The 16,626-nt window shown below is 42.1% G+C and overlaps 1 protein-coding gene across 1 annotated transcript; it reads left to right on the top strand.

Annotated features, from left to right (window-relative positions):
• Positions 1 to 1,397: 1,397 nt before the first annotated feature.
• Positions 1,398 to 6,798, top strand: CCNA1 (cyclin A1; the record flags this gene model as incomplete). The annotated part of the gene is made up of 8 exons (XM_082751592.1): positions 1,398 to 1,520; positions 2,409 to 2,652; positions 2,871 to 2,992; positions 3,678 to 3,901; positions 4,541 to 4,745; positions 5,516 to 5,629; positions 6,279 to 6,412; positions 6,747 to 6,798. The coding sequence occupies 8 exons, from the start codon at positions 1,398 to 1,400 to the stop codon at positions 6,796 to 6,798; spliced, it is 1,218 nt and encodes a 405-aa protein (XP_082607718.1).
• Positions 6,799 to 16,626: the final 9,828 nt, after the last annotated feature.

Below are 16,626 nucleotides of genomic sequence, written 5' to 3' on the forward strand. Positions count from 1 at the left end.
GTGGTGTCACCCACAACTTCACTGAGTCTGTTATCTGTGTTTCTATCTGCACCATTGCTGAAAAATTTCGGTGATATTGGACAAACCGCTGCTTAATTCCTCTTATAAAGCTCTGTGTTTCCACCCTGACACCTGAGAACTGCTCTTGTACACAGCTTCACAATCAGTTTTGCAGTTGTCCCCTTGTTTTGACTTTATCAAAGTGTTACAAGAGTCAAATCCATACTAAAATAAGCTAAAATCAAAAGGGGTAATCGATTTTTTTGACCTTGACTATTTCCATAAAGCTTCTATTGCCATTCATACATCTTTTTGTTATATCCTAGATGTTTACAGACAGAAGATAGCTCTTAATAACTGATTATTTGTTCCCAGACTCCTCTGGAAATTCAGATTAATCTCACTTGGTTCCTGCCCCAGCCAGCTTTCCCCTTGTGGAGCTGGGCACCCCTCGGCATTTCTCTCCTAACTGGTTAACTCGTGTGTCCTGCTGGAGTTCACTGAGAGGCTTTGGGGCTCCAGGGCTTAATCGTCGAGTCCTTTAATAGCATCAGGCAGACATGCTTCCTTCCTTATAAGCTTTATTAATAAATTAATTATATTTGCAACTGATATTTGTCAATAGCAGTATTAAAGTTATATTATGAATATTTTAATAGTGTAGATGATTTGTTGTACAGAGGTGGGGTTTTGGCCATCCTACTGCTGGCATCCTCACCGCCGGGGACCTCCTGACATGAAATCCTTCAGCTTCTCCTGCCAACCAAGCGCTGTGTTTAATGCACACCAGTCCTTCCTCGCTCCTTCCCTGCCAGCAGCGCACTCCCAGCTCTCTTGCCATCCTCAGCCTCGCCTCCTGGCTGCACCTCGCCTGCTCTTTGGACACTCCACACACTCTCCACACCTCCAACAACCCGCCTTCACCCCACTACACTACGGGGGGACACCACCAACCCCTCCCCACCCCGACCCCACCGGCAGCGGGGCGGGGAAGCGCGGCCCAGGCCGCGGCAGGGCCGGCCCGGGCGGGGTCTCCATGGCGACCCGCAGCCGCTTGCCCCGCCAGGGCGGCTGCGCCGGGGGTTGCGGCCGCCGCTTCCAACTGGCCTCGGCCAACAGCCGCCCGCGGCCGCCTATATAGGGGCGGCGGCGCTGCCTCTCTGCCCTCCGTCCCCGCATCCACCCATCCCTCCTTCCTTCCCAGGGTCAGGCGTGGCTGCTCCTCGACCAAGTACTAGCTGATTTTATTTTTTTATATCTTTTATTTTATTTATTTTTAATTTAATTTTATTTATTTTATTTTTAATTTTTTTTTAATATCATTATTTTAATTTTTATTATCTTATTTATTTAATTTTTTTCCCTCTCTCTCCCCGGAAGGTGCCGGCGTGGGGGCGATGCACCGCACCGGCGAGATGAGCCGGGCGGGCCGCCTGGAGCCCTGCCCCGTTGCCCCCCGCGGCGGCCGGGCTGTGCTGGGGGTGCTGGTGGAGAACGGGCAGCAGCGGCCCGGCGGCCAGGTGAGCCCTGTTCGTGCCGGCTACCTCCTCCTTCCTTCCCTCCTTCCTTCTTTCTTTCCCTCTTTTCTTCCTCTCCACTGCTCGTTCCTTCCCCTCCGGGTGGGCTCTGGGGCTGGTGGCCGGCTGCTCCCCGCCAGGCTGCAGGTAAAGGCGTGGGGGGGTGGTGGGCTTCAGGTCATCCGTGCTCTAAAATGTAGGGTGTGGTTTAAAAAAAGTATCTTTGCTGATGCTTGCCTCAACGTCCCGTTGCTGTGTGGCTGCTCACGTTGCTGTCAGGGTGTGGGTGTGTTTAAGAAGCTGGGTTCGCAGCTGGGTGTCCTCCAGCCCTCCTGGAGCTGGCTGCTGGGGCAGGGGAAACAGAGCTGTGCTGGCTTGCAGGACCTCAACCAGCAGCTGTGTGTGTGTAGCCTTCTTGGGTGTGACTTCTTGAAGCCCCAAACTCAGCTGGTGGCTCACATATAGTAGATAACGTGAAGGGCTGTATCCTGTTCACAAGCTGAAGTCGTGGGGTTTGTGGTGCTTAAGCTCAACATTTCCAACTTTGGTTTATAAGTTGACATGCATTTGTAAGTCTGTGGTGGTGCTTGAGTGGTTCTTCTCATTGCCCTAACTTGCTACACTTTCTAAAACCTGCTCCGTGCTACACTGAATGTGGAGCCCACCCTGCACTTGCCAGCTGTCAGGGCCAGGCAGTGCCCTTGCTTTATTCTCTGTTGCAGCAACAAGCAGTGCTTCCCAAGTGCCAGCTGCAGTGGGTGGCTTTTCCAATTAACTTCTGTACCTTGCTTTGTTAACCAAGGGAAGTGATTTGTCTCTCTAAAACAACCAATACTGTTTGCTTTCTTCTTGAATTGCCCTGCCACAGCATTGCCATGCACTCTGTTTCAGAGTACTGCTGTTACCAGACATCTCCCTGTCTCCAAGAACGCCATCCCTCCGGCTGGAAAAGATGAATTATCCAGCTACGTGGTCAGTGCTGCATCAAAGCAGGGGTTTACTATCTACATAGATGAACCAGAACAGAAAGAAAACTACAGCTGCCAAGTGGATGAAGAGCTGGAATCAAGCCTGTGTGAACTGGATACTAGTGCAATGACATCCAGTATTCACCTACTGCTGGATCTAAGTACAGGTAACCATGGTTAATACATGGTATCTGTAGCACAGGTACATACAGTTGATCATGAATTGTGGTGAGCTGGTGAGTAGCTTATTTTACAATAAGTAATGCTTCAGGATAACTTTAGTTGTGTCTAGGTGACGCACAACACTTCTGCTGTGCTAGAAATAGCAAGAGAAGGTGAAGAGGCTAACTATCCAAGTGTCTTTCTGTCTCTTTTTGCCTGCTAGCTTCTCCTATGCTAGTGGATACATCCTTCCAGTCTCACCCTGTGGAACAGATGGGAGATGTCATAACTCTGACTGTGGGAGAGTATGCAGATGACATTCATCAGTACCTCAGAGAAGCTGAAGTGAGTGTCTTCTAACAAACCTAGAGATACTTGGGATGTGGTGGGCTGCAATACTGCAAAGCTGCATGGTTGCTCCAGGATAAGTCTAGGCAGCCACTGAGCAAGCAACAATATCCATCTCTCTAGCTAGAGAGGTTCATAGGCAGCTTCTAGACAGTTATGAGATCTTTCAGGTGTTACTCTGCATCCCAGAAACATCCCACTGTTGGAGCATGCCTTGACTCCAAGGGATGAAGAATTCTTGCAGGTGGGAGGTGAAAACTGCAAAATTACTGAAGCAGTTGGATGTGACCTCACTGACAGGTCTTCTCCTCTAATAGATTTTTTTTGTCATTCTTTATCAGAACAGTAAAATGCAGTCTCTCAATAGGGGGAGGAGAAATAAATGATTTGTTTCTCATTGTCAGGTCCTCCTGAATTGCTTATATGTGCAAAGGCTCAACTTGACAGTCCAGGAGGTCCTTTACTTTTCTGTTACTAACATGGTAGCTCTTATCTCTTCAGTTTTTCTAGAGATGCTGCTAGTTAATACTGCTAGTACTGTAACTATAGCTAGTAACCAGTTATTAATAGTGTAACCGCTCACGTTCCTTTTGGTAGAAGTTCACAGAATGTTAATCAGCTCAGCCGTCAATGGTCCTTTCCAGGGTAAGCAACCTGATTCTTCACTTGTCTCTCCAAACAGATTAAATACAGGCCCAAGCCCCACTACATGAGGAAGCAACCAGATATCACATCAGGAATGCGTGCCATCTTGGTAGACTGGCTGGTGGAAGTAGGGGAAGAATACAAACTTCGGACAGAGACGTTATACTTGGCAGTGAACTACCTGGACAGGTTTCTCTCCTGTATGTCTGTTCTCAGAGGGAAGCTGCAGCTTGTAGGAACAGCAGCAATTCTTCTGGCTGCGTGAGTGTTTATCTCAGAAGATATATGTGAGCTAAAACTTATTTTTAGGACTGAATCTTTTTGTTTAATTTGATGGACTGAAGCTTGCAGTGGTAGGTAGGTTTTCCTGGTGTCTTAAGATTTGCCACTTGACCTACTTGGGCACTAGCTGAATTAAATACTTAATATTCTTGATTAAGGAACTGTAGTGGGAAAACCTTAAAACCTTGTAACCATAACAGCAGAAGAAAAACACTACTGTATTATGCTGCTAGCCCATAAGGCTGTAATAGATTAAAAGCTGCAATCTGCAATTAGCCTTGAACTGTTTTTAAACAGACTGGGTGCCCAATGAAGCCTAGGAGCACATGAGTTTTTATCTGGAATGCATGGTGTTACTGCAACTTGCTCTTTAACACTCCTGACTAATAGAAAACTCCTAATATGAGTATGTCTCACTAGACTAGTGGACTTGGAATACCTCTAAATATCTTTGCCCCACAGATTTGATTCTCAGCTGTTACCCAGATTGAAGGAAGGTTTAAAACAAGAACTCCAAGCAAGTCTTACTAATGCCATGTTCTCATCCTAATATGGGTGAAATGCTTTTTGTTACCCTGACTTTTAAGCTGACAAATACTGTTTCTGTTTCTTTTGAAGGAAATACGAGGAAATCTACCCACCAGAAGTGGATGAATTTGTGTATATAACAGATGATACATACACAAAGAGGCAGCTGCTAAGAATGGAACACCTGCTTCTCAAAGTGTTGGCTTTTGACCTCACAGTGCCTACTATCAACCAGTTCCTCCTTCAGTATATTCAGAGGCATGGAGTCTGTATCAGGACAAAGAACTTTGCAAAGGTATGAATTACCATCCCTTTAGGATGGGTGTTTTGCAGATGTCTGTGCTTAGACTTCTGGATAAGTGTCTGACTGAAACACTAAGCTTTGTGTTATCTGTCTGGTCAGCTAGTCTGTCTTACTGGTGAGGAGGTAGGAATCCATTCTTCAACAGTGGCATGCATAGTAAGCCTGACCTGGACAGGATGGTAAAACATATTGCTACACAATAACACAGCATGTGCCCACAGAACTGCCCAGGGTACCATGCTTATACAGATCAGGTTACAGGGTAACCCACGCTTACAGGAAAACACCTGACCTGCTGCTTGGCTGCAAAGGGTGTAGTATTTATACAGTGCCTATTCAAATGGAGCCCAAATTCTGTTTCTGAGAGCCGCCCACTTAGCCCAGATCTCCAAGTGAGGTGAACAAAATCCTCAGAGGAGAGCATGGCCTCTTTTTTCCTTTACAAATATTTTAATAGATGTCTTTTTAAACAAAACTTGATTATTCTATCTGTAAAATTACATCAAAAACAATCATGACCAGAAGTTCATTATAATTTGGATTGTTTAGGCTTTGACAGGAGAGTGGTCTTTGTTACCACTCTCATGATAGGTTTTTCTGCAAGATGAACAGGACTTGAATGCTACTTCTACTCACCAGACAGATATAACTCATGTTTCTTCAGTGAAACTGAAACTATTGACCAACTTAAGTGCTCAGTCTCTTGGCCTTATTCTACCACACAGGGCCATTCTGTTTGATTGGCTTGCTTTTTTGCTCAGTATCTTGCAGAATTGAGTCTCCTTGAAGCTGATCCTTTTCTGAAGTACCTTCCTTCACAAACTGCTGCAGCAGCCTACTGTCTAGCAAACTACACGGTGAACAGGTCTTTCTGGGTAAGAAAAACAACTGCGTGCTAAAGTGCTCAAGCACTTTATGATTAAAACTTTGAGTAGCTTCAAAACATGTTTTCAGAAGGGCTGAAATACTAGGATGAGTGGCTGTTCCTGAGCTAATGGGTCTACCCCATTAACAAATGTTAAATCAATCTGAAATATCCTGCCTTCTATCTGAAATGGGAAGGACCTTGCTGTCATGTTCACTTATGTCAAGTCTGTAGCTAATGCTTGTCACTAGTTAGTCTCAAATGCCGATAGAATTCATGGGCTTTGGGGGAGGGAAGGGAAAACTGAATGTGTCTACTTCAGTGAAGTGACTACACTCAGTGGCTGCTGTAATGCAGGCCTTGGTAGGCCTCTCAGGCGTGTGTTGCAGTAATAGCTTTAGCAGGGAGCAGAACCTAGAAGAGACGTAATGGATGCAATATATTTATAGCAGAGTGAGATTGGTCTGACAGGAGGTCTGAAAATACAGACCTATAGTGAAAGTAATGGCAGGATACACTTGAATCCTTTTCAAGCCTAAACCTAGAGCGAGAACCGATGACATGGTGAAAATGATTCCTGCTTCTGTAGAAAATACCTTCCAGGTGACTATTCTCTAAAATAGAGTAACACAAGCATCTTTTTCCCCTCTTCTTACCAGCCAGAAACTCTTGCAGCATTCACTGGATATTCATTAAGTGAGATAGTGCCTTGCCTGACTGATCTGCACAAAGCATGCCTTGATGCTCCCCGTTGCCAACTGCAAGCAATTAAGGAGAAGTATAAGCACTCAAAGTAAGTAACCAAGAAGCTACTGCTTTGTAACTTGGAGGTTGTAAGCACAGGATGGTTCTGGTTGAACAGCCTGGGCTACAGCTCAGTAACTGACAAACTTGTCATAGTGGACAGCTTCTGTTTCTGAAACTGAAGCCTCTGTCAGCATCTTGAGGGGAAAGCTCTTCTGGGCAGAAGAGTAGTTAATTCATTGGTATGCAGATGTAGTGGATCACAATTCCATTGGAGCAGCAGGATGTTTTTTCTTCCCCAGTGTTTCTCAAGAGGAATCCTTAATGCTTCTTTAAACTTGTCACTAAAAATATTAACTTGTTTGATTGCATTTCTATTCCAGGTATTTGCAGGTGTCTCTTCTAGAGCCCCCAGCAGTTCTTCCTCTACAATAGAGATGGTGGATCCTGGACTTCGATAACTTCTTCCCAATCTACAAAGCTGGTCTAACATTTCATTGAACACTGCAGGTCATGTGTCTGTAACCATGGTGACCAGAATGGTTTTTAGCTAGTATTTTTTAATTAGATGCCTTTTTAAAAAAGGATATTAGACTATAGCTCTTAATATATCTGACAGCACTTTTAATAAATGTCTTATTACACTTCCTCTGAATTTTCTGACTCCAGTTAATATCTGCAGTAATGGTGTGTGGAAAGGTTTTCTTACAAAGTAATTGAGATGGGCTTTTATGTTAGCTGGACTGGATAAATGTATCAGGCTTTGTTGGTTCAAACCACATCTCCACAGACAGGTGACTGGCTGCAGTGTATTACCTGTTTTTTTTCCTATTCTGATACAAGATCATGTGGCCATGAACAGAACCTCTTTTCTGGAACTTGTTTGCCACATCACAGCAAAAGCATCCACAGGCAAGTGGTTTATGAACACTCTACATATGTGTAGAAGACCATCAACACTGAGGTGAAAATTAAACTTCCATTCAGAGTGAAATAGGGCAGCATCTTCTGCAGGAAGATGGATGAAAGGGTGGTTTCAAGAACCTTAGGAACCTTTCCAATGCAGGAGGATTCCCTGTAATAAAAGGCAATGTGAAAAGCTACAAGCAAGAACATGTAAGGCCCTGAGGGGCTGGATGGCTCTTGGCATTATACTTGTGATATTTGATGGTTTTGTGACTTAGCTGTCTGAGGTGATGACTTCTGCCACTTGAACACTGAGTGTGTAATGCTCTGCAGTTTCTAGAGGAGCCATCACTGTCAACAGGAAGGAAGGGGTAGAAACTCCTAAGTTCTTAACTATCTTATTCTGTGTTGCTATGCTGTTGTACCCCTCAGTTCTTCACTTGATAATGATTAAAAAAAATAATAAAAATCGACCAAAACCTACCTTGTATACTTGTAAAATGCAACTCTTGTCCAAAGTGTCTCAAAATACTTAGTTGATGGTGTTAGTCAACATGCAGGGAACTATAGTCAGCTCATCAAAATGGCAAGGTAAGTCTGAGGCATTCTCTTCTAATTTTAAGAGTAGAAAACATTCAAGACCTACTCCTTCTTCAGAGAGTAATCTGTGCAGGGCATTGCATTTCCAAGCAAGAATATACTTTACACTTGACATTAAGATGCAATTCAACAGAAGTGCTATTTCTTGCACTTAGATGAAGTACTAGCTAACAAGCCTCTTGCTTTAATTTTAAGACCTGATTACACCAGCATGTGTTGTGAAGCTCTTAGCTTCAGGTGTTTCACTTTCCTTGACAGGCATCAGAGCTTCCCCCCACCTCCTCCCTCTCTAAGTTGCTGAATCCTGCTAGCAAAGAGAACCCTTGTATGCCCCTGACATGTGGCAGTGGTAAAAACTAATTCACTTAACAGGAAATATTCTTTAAGGGAGGGGGAGTACTCTGTTTCAGCCTATCCTATGCAGTTTTTAGTGTCTCACTTCAAATGTTTTCAAGTTAAGCACATGAATCTACTTTATTTAATGATATTGACAGTTGTGACTAGACATCCCATGCTTATGTCACTGGTATCTACTTCATGGTAGGAGCTAGTGCTAGCAAATTTCTTGCTGCAGTGGATTTCATGGTTTATGGGAATAAACACCTTGGAGCTGGGCTATGAACTTCACCCATGTGTTCAGGCAGCTCCTTTAAAGTGGCTCAGAACAAAGGCCAGAGAGGGAGCACAGTTACAATGGGGAGTGAGGGGATCTTGGTTTGCTGTTTCATAATGGAACAGTAAGTGTACTGAGGATGAGTATTTCTAAATCTACCAGACTTATGAGTATCAGCTTTACAATGCTGCTTCAGGGTGAATATAACATAACCCGAAACCCTGTGTTAATAAGCCTTAATCTATTTGTAAAGTATACAGGTGCCTGCTGCACTGTGAGTACTGTAATGCGGGGTGTTTTGTAAGCACTACTGAATGGTGCTACAGCAATCTGAAGGTATTCGTGGTCACGTCAGCATAGTAACAGGGAAGAGATGAGTTTTGATCTTATGAAGTCTGCTGCTACAGTCATGTCTCATCCTCATGTGCCAACAGACCTGGTGCATTCGGCTCTATAGGAGCTGAACTCCTGATCTGACTTGCCTGGATGCTTTACCACGTGGTGTCTTCCTGGAGGCGTAACTTTTCTTCTGTTTCTCTTTCTAGAGTTTACTTAATTATAAGAAAGATACGATTGCATTTAACTTCCTTGAAGCTTTTTCTCTGGTATATTAACTGTCTGATTTAAAAAATAACAAAATCCTATGATCTCTGAAATAGACTGTACTTTACTTTGCCTCATTTTGACTTTTTTCATGCTTTTGAAGCTGATTTAGTAGCTTAAGGTTTTTTTTTTTTTTTTTTTTTTTTTTTTAGTCCAAAGGCTGAAAGGGAAAATAGGAAAAAAGTAATTGAGGTGAAGGATCACAATTCTGCAGTGTGAATGCTAAAAGGTCTCTTCAAGATGGATTAGACTTAAATTTGTGGGACAGAAGAAGCTGCTATCAGTGTTCTTACCTGTGATGTGCGTTTTGAACGTTCATGTTCTATTCTCGCTTTGCTTTGCTTTGGATTTGTCTTGCTTGGAGCAAGGAGAAGTCCTACTGTTCTTGTCCAAGTGAGCCTTGACTCTTCAAAGGTGAAAATTGCCTGCTAGCTCCTTTAATTCATCTATGTCATGGCACTTAACCCTGGCCTATCCCTCCTTTGGGCTCTCCTCAGCAGCTCATGTTTGAGAAACAGATAATAGCTGCTTCTGTTGGGAGTAGGGTGGTAATGAAGGTGACATAATGCTGATTTAACAAAATGAAGTGCTTAAATGCAGATGCAAAAACACTTAACAGTACTTGACTATTTTCAGTGCACATTTTTAAGTATGCAGAAATACGTGTTTGTAAGAAAGGGAGATGAAAGCAACCCAAAAGGAAAATATTCATTGATGTAGTACCTGGGCTATGCAGAAAAAAATAAGACTTGCTAAGTTTACAGCCATGTCTGATGTTTAAAACAAACAGAACCAGGCTTCTTAAAGACAGCAATATCCTGTAACTGAAATAATGGGGAATCAACATTAAAGATTAAACAGTGGCAGTCTTGATTTTTAGGTTATCCCATTTACTGCCTTATAGACAGCAGCCACGAAGAAGAACTCATTTCCTCTGTTCAGGAAATACTTAAGCTGTTGCAGCTTTGGAATTGTCAAGCCTGATTTTGCTCAGTTAACTCTGCTGTGAAGGAGATCAGTCCCTTGAACTTAAAATGTGTGTTCCAAGGGCTGAACGCTGACTTCTATGCAGGTCACAGTATCTCCCCACACCCAGTTTAAAATGTATTGGGGCAGAATGAGTAGAGCATACTGGTAAGGCAAGGTGCTTTGAATAGTGACTCTGCTCCTAGGTAGGGTGGTCTGAAACTGAACTGTTAAGGATTTTAATTTTGACCCATGATACTCAGTTAAAGTGCTTTCTGATAGCATTACTAAAAACAAACAAGCTCTCTAATCTTATTCTAACAGTTTCTAAGCTATTGTGTAGTGACTTCCAGAAAACCCAGATATACTGTGGTTGTGTGATCCTGATGCTTCCCTGCTGTAGTTATAAGTCATGGGTTAAAAAATGAATGTTAAGTATTGCAGATGCATCTGATATTCCTAAATTGCTGCTGGGAAATCTTCTCTTTATAGCTGGGGATACTTGTGAATCCATTGTTTTCCTAATATGAACAAGCAGAATTCGAAATAATGCTCTGTAGGAAGGTACTGTGTTAACAACTAGGGTCTGCCTTGTTTTCCCCTTCTCTGGAGTGAGTTAAGGATGTCTGAGAAGTAATTGGGTAATTAGGGAGAATGATTTAACTGTGGTCAGGACAGTTAAGCTGTTAATTCATGACTGAAGGGTGTCTGCCTTGCTGAGAAATCTGGCTGTGTAATTAGTCTGTGTACATACCTACTTGCTGTCAGTTCTATAAATGACTAGAATTAGCTCTGATCACTGAGGTTGGTACTTATTTTGCCAATGACCTTGAAACAGCTTCTGGGGCTGCTTTTAAGGATGAGAAAGAAGCTAGCAGCATCAGTGATTGCTTCCTGGAATTAAGGTTTTTGTCTTGCAGTTTTCCTAAGCACCTGCTGCCCCCGAGAAAGGTCATCTTATACTGAAGAGCTGTGCAGACTCTGCTAGGTAGATGTGAACTGGAGGAGATGCACATCCTGTTACACAGAAGTTCTAGAGCCCTGGCAAGTAGGGTACTCTACCCACTACACCTTGTTAGCTACTCCAATGATTTTAGTGGGTGTATGTATATTTTTTGTTGTTGTTGCATGTTTTTATTCTTATCTGGTTTATGGTTCCTGTCTTGTATGGCAAACTCAGACTTTCTCTTGGATAGTTATTCAGATTGTATCCTCTTAATATAAAAAAAGAAAATACAAAGCTCTGCAGAATAAGAGTCTCATAATGAACATCCATGACAACATGTTCATGGAGGACATGAATTATACCTGATGGTCCTGGAGAGATGCAGAGAAATATTAGCAACTCATCATGCAGGGTTTCCAAGCTAATATAGCCAGCCCTAGTTATTCCTTGCTCTGCTTGGGATTTGCTAGTGTATATGGTAGTGGTGTGATTGTTTGAGAGAATTAGCACAAACATACTTCCAGGACAGTCCACAGAAAGATAAAAAGCATACAATTCAGTTAATCCTGAAGTACATGCCTATTCTCATCAAATTAACTCGTCTAAACACAGATGAAGCAAGAAAGACCAGGCAGTCTTGATGGCCTTAATCCCTGTGAAGAAATCCAAAATCATGGCTCTGTGTCCTGGAGTTCTGTGCAGTGCTGGTACTGGAAAATAATGGTGGTAGAATCAAGGACTGGTTCCTGGCCAAACGTCTGTCTCCATTTGGCTCATTACAGTGGTGCTTTGGGCTAGCTCCTTTCTAAGTAGATTTGTCCTGGGGAGAGCAGTACAAAACAGTCAGTGTGAGCTGACAGGCTGTGTGGGTGCCTGCGCTGCGTGCTCGTGTTTGCTGTCTGCCCGTCTTTTGTCTTAGCAATGTGCTCAGCATGACCAAGTGTCCCTGTAGCTAATACCAGTAAACACCTAGATAAACTGTAACAGAGTCCTGAATCCTCGTCTTTCAGATATTCAGGCCCTCTTTATTTGCACACAGAAAGGCACTACTGGAACAAGTGCTGGAAGAACAGGCTCATGATAAAGCTTTGAGTTCTGGCAAGAAATTGGTCATCTTCCTCCACCATCTGTAGCCAAGCTGCTTTTTCTGTTTATTATTGTTTATGTTTTGATGCATAACAACTTGGGGGGATGGGGGGAGAAAAAAGGGAGAGAGCCCTACAGCCCACAGTATAATTCAGCAGACATCAACAGATTAGGCATTTGGTACTAATCAGTGTGCTGCTTAGAGTAAAACACTGCCCTGTCCCTATTAGGCAGAAACTGGAGTGTGATGTATCTCAAAACCAAATCATCCTCCATTTGGCTCTCTGTCCCTCGTAAGAAGGTTGGAAACATCTGGGATTTAACGAAATGGGCAGCACAGCAGATGAGCAGCACGATGATGTTCTCTCATCACATAATGGAGTAAGATGTTGGGGGTGGCAGACCCTGCTCTGCACATATTCAAGAACAGTGTACCTGCCCCATAGCTCTAATTTATTGTCACCTCTATTTACTTAGGAGGCATGCAAAGGTACTTTCAGGTTCAACAAATCAGGAAAATACTTGACCTCTTCAACATATTAAAACAGAAGCAAGTGGTGAATTCACTTACAGTAAAAACAAACAAAAGCCAACCCTCAAAAGCTCGTGATACCATATGCTGATGGTCTCCAAAGGATGCAACCAGGAGAGGGCACCAACGTCCTTGGTCCGCGGCTTGAGGGAGAGGTCAGCCTAATCGCATCCCAAAAAGGTGCTGGGTCAGAGCTCAGGGAGGCTATTTGGTCTGGGACTCGTTTTTGCATATTTTTGAGCAGAAGAGCAGAGTGCAAAAACACGGTAACAGTACTGTTGTTTTCCACTATTTTTCATTAAATTGAACCAGCATTTAGTGAAGCTGCAATATAAAGTCATCCAGGCTGCCTACCTCTCACGAAGTGCTTCAGGGGTACTTGAAGAAAATAAATGATGTTTTCCAGATCATCCATAGTCCTCTACTGTGGAGTGGTTTTTGTTGTTGTTGTTGTTTTTCCCCACTGCTTTATCCAGTGCTTTCAGCTAGATCTGTTTCTTCATGGCTGTGCAAAGCAGGTTATCTAATGTAGACTTGAATATCAAACCTGCTACAGAGAGGGTAAAAATATGATGGAAACTGTTAATGTTCATGGCAGGTGAGTGTTCTGTTGAAGCAGATCTGGTGGAGGAGCATCTCATTATATTGCAGGTTAGGCAGATAAGGTGCTTATAATATTACAGAGATTGTATGGTTTGTGCAGGAAAAAAGGGGAATTCCTGCCAGATTCCTACTCATTTGGAGAAGGGAAAATAGAAGATTAATTATAATCTTTAAGTTAGAAGAAGCTCCTATTTCTCACTGAAAATTTCAGCGCTAATTCTTCTTTCAGGGTAATCTAGCCAGATGCAGAATGCTTGCATAGGAGAGTGATGTAATTATTGGCTAGTTTGTGGTGTAAGCATCCACACCCCCTCTGATCTTAGTCATGACTTTCTTGTTCTGTTCCCAACTTGAGCCGAGTTTCACATTCACATGCTGCTCACCCATCCAAATCTATACTTTGTCTGCAGCTACTTCTAAAATGTACTCACTCTCAGCTTCCACCTCTTAGCAGGGCAGGATGCGTACTGGTACAGTCAGTGAAAAGCTAGTATCCAGACCAGTCATTTAAGGGTGCTGCAAAGTAATGTTAATTGCAGAATTTATTACTGATAAATCTGAGAGTCAAATGGAAATGTTGGACAGTTATGTTTCTGAGCTGTGACTGAGCCCAGCTTCCTTACTCTTTTTGAGCTTTTGCAGATATCTGCTTAGATGTACTTTAAGATGGTTGCTGAGCTGGTTGTTTTGTGCACAGATGCATGGGTTTCCTGTGGGGCTTCATGGACATTAGCTAGAGGAAAATGCATGTTTTGTTCTGGCTAATAGTAGCAACTTTGGGGATGTGTTCCTGTTCCTGAGTAGAAGAGGTATGGGGAAAGGAGAGCAAGTTCATCTGTGTGTGTGTATCTTCAGTAGGTACTTGAGAATCCATGAACAAATGACATTTTCCACATACGGCTGTGCATCTGCTAGCTGAATGTTGCAGTCTTTCCTCTGTTTTTCTCTTCATTCAGTGACTGCTCACAGCTTTCAAATGATGTGAAACAAGGATGTGGCCCTACAGAGGTTCTTTTGCCAGCAGGATAAAGCTGTGCAGGGCTCCTGACCCAGAGCCAGCAAAAAAAAAGAAAAAGAGTCCCATCTTGCAGGAGTGATGTGCTAGTGCCGAACCCATTCTTAAAAGTGCACACCCATTCTTAAAAGCATCTCCCTGCACCAAATCTCACACATGAAGTTGGTTCTTAATCTTTTTGGTTTTAGCTACTAATCCCGTAACACCTGGTGGAAAAGCCTGGCAGAGAGTAATGAGGCTCTGATGGCTTATTTTTGCAGCAGCAAGTAATCAGGACAGAAAGCTCTGCTGCACTTTTCCAGATCACGCCTCACAAAACTGTGTTTTCAGTAAATAGCTTCTTTTCTTACTGAATGAATGTTAGGCCATGATGAAAATCACAGCATAACCGCTGTCTGCTTTCAGTTTCTCACAGATAACTGAGCGGGGCTGTATGTAAGAGATGTGCGAGTAGATTTTGCTGTTTAATACAGTTCTCTGGGACAATTCAGAGGTTACAGTCTGGGAACTGCTGATCTCTGTAACTTCTACTCCTGTTAAAGCAAATGCTGACTGGACTTAAACTGGGAAGATCTTTTATTCTACTGCCAGAGAAATCTCCAGAAATTTTCATAGCTATCTTCTACTAAGTCTTCTAATGAGAAATTGAGTTTTTAACAAAATAAAACCTTAGTTTCACTTCATCTAATTTCCAAGATGTCATCAATATCGTATCAATACTTCACTGAGTTCTTTCTAGAATAACATATGCTAGCTAAAAAAAATACTATTTCCTCTGTCAGGGGAAGAGAAGTTTCTGGATGTTTTTGGAGGGGAAAAGCTTCTACAGGTGGTTGATGTATGAAAAGATCATATTTCTAAATCTTTGGGTTTCTTCCTTGTAGTGTGACAAGCAATCACACTAAGGATACATGAGGGGATTCTAGGAATTTGTTCTTTGTGGTGGTTCATATCGCAGGTTAAAAAAAAAAAAATCAAGAGTAATAGTGTAAAATTCAATGTAACATTAAAGTTAAAAAAAAAAAAAATCAGCTCACTAAAAAATGTAATGAATCTATCTGCACTTGATGTTCTGTAAGTGACTTTGATTTCCTTTAATCCTTTAGATTTGGATTTTTATTGCCTTTGATTGCCACTACTTTGAGCTACTGAAATCTTCACTACTTCTCATTGTCTTCAAATGGGGCCTGGATTTCACCTGGCACATGAATGACTCAAAAGGAATGGTACTCAAAATCAGCCTCCTGACTTTTCATAGAAACAGAGGGAAATAACCTTACTATTGGGGTACAGTATTTATAGAAATAATTAATGGATGGCACATAGCCAATTATTATGCTATTTATTGTATATACAAAGTTGATTCTATATCAGTTCATGAGTTATTAACTACACCTTGTTTACCTTATGGTCAGAATTTAAGATAGGTAAAATATTTGTAAAATATATTCTTATCTACACTTTGCATCCAAGGTTGATGGTGACAATTGCTTAAAGCCCTTCAACAAAATAGATGCTGATCCAGAACTCCGTTATTTGGTAAAAGGTTCAGCTCCTTCAACATCTCTATCCCAAAGAAAAGTTTTACATTTCACTGTTGACAGCCAAATGAACACATGAAGCCTTCAGTTCTTGCTCGTAATGCTTGGACTGGAATGAGCAAGTGATCTTAATGTGTTTGATCTCATTGTGTAGGGACTGAACAGGAGCATGGATCCCTTTTGTTCAGAGAGCCCCTAATGTGAACACTTTTTTGCTTAATTCATTAAGCCTCATTTGGATTGATTTTCTATGATTATTAAATGCTTTGTGTGGTCCTGCTGGGCAGAAGGCTTTTCATGTGTTTGACCAATGGTTCTGCTCTCTGGACATTTATTTAAGTTATTCTGTGCATGGATAGCCTCACATTGTACTTCAGGTACAGAAAAAAATGATGTATTATTTGATATAAGCACTGTTAAGATAGCTGTGGGCAACAGTTAATAGGAAGACCTGATGCAGTGCAGAGTTTTGGCAACAAAAACTTATTTTATTGCTTAATGTAGAATCAGTGTACATAGAGGCCTTCCTAGATATATACATATATCTAGGAGAGAATATAGAGGCTTTTCATGACACTGTCGCTATAGATGCATCGATTTTTAAGGTCAAGAGAGACTACCAGGTTTTCTGATGCCTTTTATACCTATTTAACCATGTTTGATTGTTGCTAAATCACCCTTGCTATTGGAAACTTTCTATTTCTAACTTATGTGTAGCTGACTTTAATTTTGAGTCCGTTGGTTTTTCCTTTTCTCAACTTGGTTAAAGAGCCCTCCACTAATCACATTTTCTTCCCATGCGAGGATGTAACCACAGTGATTAAATTACCCCTTGTTTTTTTTTTTTTCCTT

The sequence above is a fragment of the Aythya marila genome, assembly GCF_965140915.1.
Source record: "Aythya marila genome assembly, chromosome: 1".
Lineage (NCBI taxonomy): Eukaryota > Metazoa > Chordata > Aves > Anseriformes > Anatidae > Aythya > Aythya marila.